General features: G+C 39.8%; 1 protein-coding gene across 1 annotated transcript; it reads right to left on the bottom strand.

The window, feature by feature from the left end:
- Positions 1–10: 10 nt before the first annotated feature.
- trub2 (TruB pseudouridine (psi) synthase family member 2) lies at positions 11–3,667 on the bottom strand. Its single transcript, NM_001160546.1, is given in 8 exon segments — positions 11–614; positions 1,415–1,551; positions 1,811–1,883; positions 1,985–2,066; positions 2,207–2,268; positions 2,422–2,496; positions 2,659–2,796; positions 3,449–3,667. Coding segments are annotated over 8 exon segments (1,029 nt in total). The 5' UTR covers positions 3,567–3,667; the 3' UTR covers positions 11–270.
- Positions 3,668–10,880: the final 7,213 nt, after the last annotated feature.

Consider the following 10,880-nt stretch of genomic DNA (forward strand, 5'->3'; position numbering starts at 1 on the left):
CACATAATTTGGTATATTTTAATTTAAAAGAACAGACATGAACTAATACAAACTGGTCATACATTTTTACATTGGCCTAAAGAAAGCAGACATTGCACATGAAGAAAAAAAAACATTGGTTTTCCAACAGCCACATCCTCATTGGCCTAGGCTCCAGGCTTCGCACTTGTAGGTGAGGTGAAAGCCTGTGGCAGAGACTACATCTTCATTGACTAAAACCAGTATGTTTTGAGGCTGATGTAGCTTTCAAGGATATCTATTCCAAGGACATCAAGAGCCAAATGCTTTTGAGGTCAATACAGAGTGTAACCGGTGGGAATCACCAGTGACTGCTGCTTCTTCTGCCATCTCCTGTCTCTGACTGGCTGTTCCTGTATCCTTCCCTGGCTGTGTGTGCTTGGCTTTGCTAGCCTTTCTGGAAGAGCGGTACTGTCTGATGGCCTGTATGACATCTGTGGAAGTCCAGTGTTGATGGGTCAAGGCATGTTGTATGGTGAAGGGCCCGTCTCGAGTGCGGCGCACTCCCTTACATACGGCCGTGCTGCGGAGCTCCAAGCCCACTTCATGCAGGATTCTGCACAGGTACCGCTGGGTTTCATTCAAACACTGCACCTCTGCGAGAGGGAGAAAACTGGTTAATGAAATGTACAAAACTGAATTAGCAAGTTTCAAGTTGTATTAGTCGTATGTACGGGACACGCATGGTATACATTGTCCAACGAAATGCTTACTTGCAGGTTCCTTTTTGACATTGCATTAACAATATGAAATAGTAAAAAAAATAAGAATATGAACATAAAGTAAATGGCAGTAGAATAGAATTAACATTTGAGAAATATGTATAATACAGATAGGCACAATTTATAGTACCATATTTACACATGTATTAGGTAAGGGGGAGGGGAGTGTATACATTTAATTGAGTACTGGGCAATTCCACAGTAACATATTTGATTTATAGTACAATATTTACACATGTATTGGGAAAAGAGTGTCAAGTGTATAAATTGAATTAAGCACTGGGCAGTTTCACGGTAACATAACTATGTCAAACAAAAACCAATGATTGCAAAGTTAAACAAACCATACAACTATACACAATAACTACGTTTAACTATTTATACTGTAGTTCTTGTGCATAGAGTTGTATGGTTTGTTTAACTTTGCAATCATTGGTTTTGGTTTGGCATACATTTTAAAGTGAAAAATCAGTCTCAGTGTCACTGTCATCATGGAATTGCCCCACTATTCAAGAATACCGGATACATATCTAATGCAGTTCATCAGTTAGAAAGAGCCATGTGCCATGTCCTATTGCATGTGAGTGTGTCCCTGTGTCTTTGTGTGTGATAAAGTGTCTATCTAGCAGTGTGTTGTACAGTACAGGTGAAACTGGAGGTGGCAATACATTTACCCAAGGTAAAATGGGGTGGTTGGAAGTGTAATAAACGCAGGCCTGTCATAATAGGGGGAGACTTCCCGTCGGGACGCAGTTCCCCCTTCACAGCCAGCTCATAGGCCCCCTGGGTGCTCATGTCCACCTTAGAGTACCTGCCAGAACAAACAGTTATCCTACACTGCTCCACACACTAGGTATAGCAAAAATAACAAATAAGCTTTCACTGGCACAGACAACAACTGACTGGCACTTATATCACAGCATTAGTTTGGTAAGTAATGGGGTTGAATTGGTACAGGTCTATGGGAAAGCTCTAATTGCAATATACCTTGGTTCAGTGAGTAGATAAAGTAAGGTGAACAGAGAGGGATAAGAGGTGGACCACAGAACTAGAATGAATGGTGGACGTACGTGAGCAGGGCCTTCTGATTGGATCCTTGCATCATGGCCAGGACTCTCTCCAGCTTGTCCCGTGTAATGTGATCTGAAAGGCATGTCAAGGGTTGCTACACAGTCAAGATAATGTTTTTATAGATTCTGTATTTATTTCAATAAGGTGAAAAAAAAAAGTGCTGCTGTACCTACCATATGTGGTCCTCTCTATGAGGCGGCCTGTGTGAGAGAAATTATCTGTGGCCATCCCCAATTCACCTTCCAATGTATAATCCTGAATAAATTATCGAAAGTTGAACAAGAAATGCATCATGGCAATCTCAGCATTCTATCAGAACGATGCCATATGGATTTTCCACCTCCAATAAACTGTATGCTATTTTACTTGTAACATAAATAGAGATGAACACTTACTCTAGTGACATGAGATCTGTAGAGATCAGTCAGAGCCTTGTTTGACTGGCCAACACCTAGAACTGAGGAGAAACAGATGCCATGATGATGTACATGATCAAACATGAAAACTTATATCGGTGCAGTAATGCAGGCCCGATGTGGCTCAAATGAGCATATCCCTCAGCAATATATATATTTTTTTGTAATTTGGAGGACATGACAGAAAGTCCCACCTAGAACTCCAGAGGAGAATACGTCCAGGCGATGTCCCACGCCTACTCCTATGTGCAGGAACTCAGGTCCACTCACTGACAAGAAAACAGTAAGACCGTTATTGAATTCACACAAATCCAGCATCATTACAATATGGAGAGCTTCACCTTTAAAATACAAGTGAACGCACTTATAGGTTGTGTAAGGGACAGGTCATGAAAGACTTGGAAGTGATTGTACAGTGAACCTGAACATACCCAGAGGGTGATGAGCCAGAGCTGGGACAGAGGCTGCAGACAAGGTGAGCTCATTGGAACCCTCAGCCACAACACTGGTGGGCTCAGCCAGGAACTGGACCCGCTGACGAGGGGCTGGAGGAGGGGCAGCATTTATCCCTTTGGAAAGAGATTGCATCATCATTGGTCCCATCTGACTCAGTTAGTAGAGCATGGTGGTTGAAATGCCAGGGTAGTGGGTTCGATTCCCAGGGGGACCAGGACAAATATTTTTTATGAAAATGTATGCTCTTGCTACTAAGTCGCTCTGGATAAGAGCGTCTGCTAAATGACTAGAAATGTAAGATGTAAAATTATTCTCTAATTTCCTTCAACTGCACTGCTGTGAATGAACTGGACATGTGACAGGAAATCCCTTGCTGGCATTTCTTGTCAAGTGCTAAACCCATTAGGTAACAGCAGTAGCAACTCATAACGTTACTACTAAACATTACCGGCTCTCTAAAATGTCGGGTAGCAATTACTTTCCTGTGGATATTTTGTCTCAAATTACGAGCAGCTATAGTGCAAACCGCACAGACAACAGGTAGAGTAAGCTTAAATGTAATTTTTTTCAACATTCAGGCTTGTAACGTTACATTTACACGATTTTGCAGGCATTATTTCCAGGCTGAATATACCAATTCATTGTGTATTACAGCCTGATTAATCAAACTACAATTAAGCATGCAATTATCAAAATAACAACATGGGGGATTATGTTGCATTTGTAGTGCAAAAGTAAATGCTAGTGTCAGTAACGTTACAGTACCTTTGAGCAGGTTTGTCTCGATGGTATCCCGGACGAGTTTCCAGTGGACACCGGGGGGTTTGTAAATGGAAAACAATCCCTCTAGTTTATGAAACACGCGAACAGATGCCCTCGCCATAACGCTAGATCTCAACAAATATTGTCCAGCATTTGTTACCCATAAACAGTGTTAAATAACGCTACACTTTGTCAAATTTCACATAAACGCAGTTCCAACCTGGCAATGTTTCACATCACGACAATGTCAACATGTGGAACTAATGCGCACGCGTAGATGTGACATAGATATTCCAGAACACTGCCACCTAACGAGCTGGAGTAGTTACTTCACTTGCCTTGGCCACGTTAACAAATGTTTCCTATGCCAATAAAGCCCTTGAATTGAATTTAAATTGAATTGTATTTATTTAACCTAAACCCCAAAAAATAAATGTCAGAGTTTTGAAAATAATAGAATAAAACTTTATTGTTCATTATGGCGATTAGGATTAAGAAGGTCACACATCAAATCACATTTTATTGGTCACACACATGGTTTGCAGATGTTATTGCGAGTGTAGCGAAATGCCTGTGCTTCTAGTTCGACAGTGCAGCAATATCTAACAAGTAATCTAACAATTCCACAACAACTACCTAATAAAGGAATGGAATAAGAATATATACATCTAAATATATCGATGAGCAATGACCAAGCTGCATCGGCAAAATGCAATAGATGGTTTAAAATACAGTATATACTGTACATACAGTGGCGGTTCTAGCTTGTATGGCTCCCTTGGCGAACCCCCACTTTTGTGCCTAGCTCACAAACTAGAATCAGGGCACCCACTCCGACAAGGTTAATTGATCCACAGTCCCATATGGTGACCTGATATCATTGACGTGACATGCAAATGAGCGATAGAAAATTGATTGCGCAAATGTCACCATTCCAAATGTTTTTGTGCAGGCGCCCCATGCCGCCCCCGGGAAGATGCCGCCTAGGGCGGCTGCCCATGTCGCCTATACCTAAATCCGCCACTGTAAACATATGAGATGAGTAATGCAAGATATGTAAACATTATTAAAGTGACTAGTGATCCATTTATTAAAGAGAGTGTATACAATCCACTTTCAAATTTGCGACGCACTTGGATTGAGACAAAACAAAACATATTTTAACGATATAACCAGCTGCGCAACTTTGGCTTTAGAAGTGTATATTTGTGCTTAGCATATATGCATGTCCTGAAATGGGGTGTTATGGCTGTGCGTTGCTGGTGGAGAAGTCAGGTGCAGGAGAGCAGGGAGTATTGAACAAGCGCACACTTTATTATGGCAGGAGATAAAAATAACAGAAGAACGCAGCTTCTTAAAAAATCTCCAGTAACGTAACGAAAACCACGTAACACAAAACAATTTCACACAAAGACATGGAAGGGAACAGATGACTAAATACATGCAGTGTGATTAGGGAATGAAAACCAGGTGTGTATGGAACAAGACAAAACAAATGGAAATGTGATAAATGGAGCGGCGATGGCTAGAAAGCCGGTGACATCGATCGCCAAACGCCGCCCGAACAAGGAGAGGGGCTGACTTCGGCGGAAGTCGTGACATGCAGACTTTGTGTTTGGAATGAATTGTAAGTTCTTGTTTCTAAGCTGCAATGTTATTCACCAACCATTTTTTTTGTATTATTGATGTTTTTTATTTTTTATTATCCAGTCTGATAAACACTCAAAACAGCCTACCCGACCGCTCAGAGTCTTCCGAATGGTCCTAAAGCACACAGTTGCCTCATTTTGTATCACATTCCAATTATAAAACTGGGAGGACAAAAATGGTATTTCAGAATGTGAGGGGTACATGTCCCCCCTGTCCCCAGTGAAAGTTGCACCCCCAGATATAACTATAAACAAAAAAAAAAACAATTCACGCAGGTGAGCTCAGGGTCTGGCAGTAATGCCGCGCCCCCAATGCATAATTAGTACAAAAAATATAAAGATGATACCGCCTACCCAGTGCTATGTGTGACATTGTATCCACAAATTTCAAACTGTATGCTTGTGTCAGAGGAGTCGACTCCACTAGCCTCATTTATTTTACTAGGCAAGTCAGTTAAGAACAAATTCTTATTTTCAATGACGGCCTGGGAAGTGGGTTAACTGCCTGTTCAGGCGCAGAACAACAGATTTGTACCTTGGGGATTTGAACTTGCAACCTTTCGGCAGCTAGTCCAACGCTCTAACCACTAGGCTACCCTGCCACCCCCTAGCCTAACCATGGAGCTTCAGCGGTAATGTCCTAAGGAATTTTAGTAGCCCAGTAATGTTATGTAATGTAAGGTTGCAAAAATCTGGTAACTTTCCCCAAATTCTCAGGGTTTCCAGAAATCCCAGTTATGGATTCCCAGTTTCGCAACACTAGTTCTGTGAAACTTCAGTGTTAGTGTTCTATGAGGCTTCAGGTAATGTCCTGAGATTTGGTGATTAATACAGACTTAGTGCAAATAGTTCTTAATTATTCAAATGGGTATGAAGAAAGGAATCACTGATCACTACATCTACAAAGCAACTTGTGTGACGTGTGTGACGTGTGTGCATTACTGAGTATGTTTGTGCAAATTATCACGTTTTCTGTAATGCCGCACAATTGAATTGAGCATAGGTATTCTGTGAACTGATCTGTAATTATTGATTATTGATAGGTTTTATTCACACCTAAACATTATAAATCCTAAACGTCAATTTATAATTGACTCTGATGGGTTGCAGTCTTTGTGTGGGAGGCACTGGCCAGAGGTAAGTTTTTGTAACGGACTAATCAGGGAGCAAAAAGTGAGTGTGGAGAAAAGACATGGGAGAATGTGCTCACACAGGTGCTCGGAGTCCAGAGGGCCATTGCCATAGCAACAAATGATGGGCATTTATTTATTTGTCAAGTTACATAACATTGATATCTCCATACAACTTATATCGGAGTGTTTTCAGTGTAAAGTGAATTGTTGTCTGTGCCCTCTCTTTCACAGTGTGCTGTCTGTGCCACCTCTGCAGTGTGCTGTCTGCGCCACCTCTGCAATGTGCTGTCTGTGCCTCTTCTTTCACAGTGTGCTATCTGTGCCTCCTCTACTACAGTTTGTTGTGTGGCCCATGAAGGCTGTCAAGATCACTGTCCTTGGCTCAGAAAACAAAGTTTCATTCATCACACTGACTTCTGTGCGAAGCACACTATCAACAAACAGTATTATGTGATGTAATATTGCATATGTGAATATATCAAAACTTTCACATGTAACCCAACTCTTTTGAGAAACTACACAAACGAAACTATGGACACATGGGGAAAATGTATTAATAGTGTATTTGAAGTGGACAAGTTTTCTTTACAAAACGTTATATCCACCAAAGTCAAACGTCACAACACGTTCTAAACCGCTCTGATGACAAACACTTTTTTCCTTGTCTCCACGCGCTGGCTGCGCTTCGCAAACCCTGAAAATATTGTGAAGATTGACTGCCATTTTGTTTTTGTAAGGACACAAAAAACAGAGGCAGTGGGAAAAACAATTCAGGTAAATACACTATTAAAATGTTAAAAGACAATATATTATTATCTAGTTAGATAGCTGTAGGCCAGTAGGTCACATTGTTGGCTAACTAAAATTAGCTGCTAGCTAGCTAACTGTACACACTGTTTAGCTAAGTTAATTAAATTGTTATTCATTTTTTTGCTCCTTTGCACCCCAGTATCTCCACTTGCACATTCATCTTCTGCACATATATCACTCCAGTGTTTAACTGCAATATTGTAATTATTTTGCCACTATGGCCTATTTATTGCTTTACCTCTCTAATCTTTCCTCATTTGCACATACTGTATATAGATTTTTTTCTATTGCGTTATTGACTGTACGTTTGTTTATTCCATGTGTAACTCTGTGTTGTTGTTTGTGTCACACTGCTTTGCTTTATCCCAGCCAGGTCGCAGTTGTAAATGAGAACTTGTTCTCAACTGTCCTACCTGGTTAAATTAAGATGAAATACAATTTAAAAAATAAATACAAATGTCATCAAGCTACACCCGTAGAAAAAGGTTTCCAAAAGGGTTCTTCAGCTGTCCCCATAGGATAACCATTTTTGGTTCCAGGTAGAACCATTTTTGGTTTCATCTAGAATCCTTTTGGAACCCTCTGTGGAAAGGGTTCTTCATGAAGCCAAAAAGGGGTTTTCAAAGTCTACTGCTATGGGGACAGCCGAGTAACAGCTACACTCTTAGAAAAAAAGGTGCTAACTTCCTATTAGTTAGCTATCTTGATGTAATCATTGTAAATTAAAAACACAGTCTCCAAATACATTTGTAGATAACAGCCATGGAAAATTGGGTGAAATTGCAGATCCATCTGTCATTGAAGGGAGCGTGTAGGCTACTGGATAGGGCAGGTAATTTTATGGGAGGACATTACGTAAAGATTCTCCAGTTTCAGCCCCTAGAGGGGAAATCTTTGAGGACAGAGAGATAATAGCAACATAATATAGTTTGTGTATAATGAAGCCTGTTTTTTTGTGATGTTTTTCGGTCCTTAGAAACGGAAAGTTGTGAAGGCAGATGAAGAGAGAGGTCCCAATGAATGTCCCAAGAGACTAAGGATATATCCTATATGCCATGGGTTATATGTGTAGACCTACCTATGTTAGCAAAACGTTGTATACAAAAATATAGTTAAACATCACACACAATGTATAAACCTATTACAATTGGAGCAGGCCAACCCTGCTTGTGGTCTGCCGGGTGTGCAGGGTTCTGTTTCAGCCCAGCAATAACACAGCTGATTTAACTTATCAAATTTAATGAGTTGATAATCAAGTGTGCTTTTACTGGGCTGGAAAAGAAGTTTGCTCACCTAGTAGATCAGGGATCAGTGGAGCAAGGTTGGCCACCACTGGTATGGAGTTTTTTTGTTCACTTGAAATTATGCTTCAGTAATTATAGTCTACTTACCACTTAATTATCTATTGTTGTTTAGACTAAGATGTCTAATCTTTACATACGAGTTAGCTTATATGTATGTTTTGAAGTGATGAAGTGTTAATTCTTTGAAGTAAAGTGTTTAACCTTGTTTTAAATGTTAAACTATTATTCAAAAGGAACCAGTGTCTGTTGATTAATCACATATCACAATCTGCAATAAATAGGGGAGGGGGTTCTGTCTATAATGTGTCTGTGTTTATGTGTTGTATTCTCAATTGAACATTTCCTTTTTGTCTATTTGTAAGATCTCATTTCTGTTTTATTTGACTGTCACTTTCTCTCATTATGTCAGCTATGTGAATCCATTTAGCAGCTTATCATATGGCATGCATCACCAATGCAGCCATAGGCCTACAGTATGATGGCATTACTGGGCTTATGGGCATCTGTCATCTGAGGCAGAGAATAGCTGAACTCACACATTGTTTACATGTTGAGCTATACACTGAGTATACAAATATTAAGAACACCTGCTCTTTACATTACATAAACTGACCAGGTAAATCCAGGTGAAAGCTATGATCCCTTATTGATGTCACTTGTTAAATCCACTTCAATCAGCGTAGATGAAGGGGAGGAAACTGTAACAGACAGGTTCAAGAAGGATTTTTAAGGCTTGAGACAATTGAGACATGGATTGTGTACGTGTGCCATTCAGAGCATGAATGGGAAAGACAAAAAATGTAAGCACCTTTGAAAGGGGTATTGAAAACTCAATATTAGAATGGTGTTTGTAATGTTTGGTATACTCAGTGTATTTTCTCAATTTAAAATGATACCAGTAGACAATGTATATGAGGCAAACCATATACTAGATTTTGTACATGCCCTGTAAGTGCTCACATATAAAATTGTTTAGTGTAAATCCAAGCTGTGTAATCGAGGTACTAATAAAGGAGAATTAGGCTACAGGAGATGAGCATTACAGGTGACATTTTATGAGGTTCATTTTATTTTATTTCCTTTATTTTAGCAAAGTTTCTAGCAAAATTTTTGCAATTCCCATAAATAGAAAACCTCCCACTAATAGTACATGGCTGCTTCATGTATCACTGACTCTGGATAAGCTTGTGTGGCTAACACAGCTAACATGTTAGGTAAAATTAAAGGTTAGCTTTACAATCGTGAGAGGATTTAAACTAGCTAGTAGCTATGCCTAGCTATGCCTAGGTAGCTTACAAGGTTAGCTGACCTTTCTCTAAACAAACCTCATTGTGGCTAGATACTTGTCCCTCATGCTAGCCTTTACAGCCAAATATCATTTCAGAAACATCAACATAAAAATATTGATATGGCCAGCTTTGTAGACCATTTCTCTCCTCTTACTGCATGTTTAGCTCATCTCGAAATAACAGAGAAAAATGTTTTGTCACCCGTGCTTGTTTTGTTGACATTTTAATCCTCAGTGTTGCTCCTATGGCACTAATCTGGTGAGCACCTATAGAGTACCACAGTATGAGTCATAATACCTATCAAACCTAGCGGTCAAACAAGGAAATGGTTCCAATAGTTTTTCCACCATTCATTTTTCACATAAGGGATTTTAGGAACACTTAAAATAAGGGCTGTGTTTCATGTAGGCCTACCCTGGCGTGATGTTTTGATAACAGTGTAAATCTCTCTAGGACAAAGTGACTTTTATCAATATATTCGCCTGTATTTACCACCCAAAAATGAAATGCTAATTAGCTGCTAATGTGAAGAACTACAAATGCCATCATGATCTGGATGAGTCTGACGACTTGAGGCAAAGGTAAGAATCTCTGGATTAACTATATCATATTAACAAAATGTTGTAATTAATAAACTAGCTACATTTCTTTAAATTCACAATTCTGTGAACTTTCTTGTGCAAGTTTTAAGTTGACACAATACCTGTTAGCAAACGTGTCAGCTCAAGATGACATGCAGAAGCTTGCAGGGATTTGTAGTCTTGCATAATGTCTACTTTGGAGCTTGCAGGGATTTGTAGTCTTGCACAATGTCTACTTTAATGCTAATTAGCATTTCCGAATTTGAGAGTAAACAGAGGCAAATATATTGATAAAAGTCACCTTGTCCGAGAGAGATTTACATGGTTATCAAAACATCACGCCAGGGTAAGCCTACACTAAACACAGCCCTTATTTCAAGTGTTTCATAAATTAGCTATGGGGAAAAATGTATGGTGGAAAAACGATTGGAACCTTTTCCCTGTTTGACCGATAGGTTTTATGGGTATCATGACACCTCCACTGTGGGGCTCTATTGAGGAATGTATTGACCCTGAGGGTAGGGCTTGGTTTTAGTGGTTTCAGTAAAGATAAGAGACAGTTTCTTGGAAACACTGTCCTGCCCTGTGTGCAAGTGCAAAGTCAAGTGTTGAACGCTCAAACATTTGTCTTTCATGGTTATTTCAAAGGCAGCATTGTCAGCATTACGT

This window comes from Oncorhynchus mykiss, chromosome 7, assembly GCF_013265735.2.
Source record: "Oncorhynchus mykiss isolate Arlee chromosome 7, USDA_OmykA_1.1, whole genome shotgun sequence".
Lineage (NCBI taxonomy): Eukaryota > Metazoa > Chordata > Actinopteri > Salmoniformes > Salmonidae > Oncorhynchus > Oncorhynchus mykiss.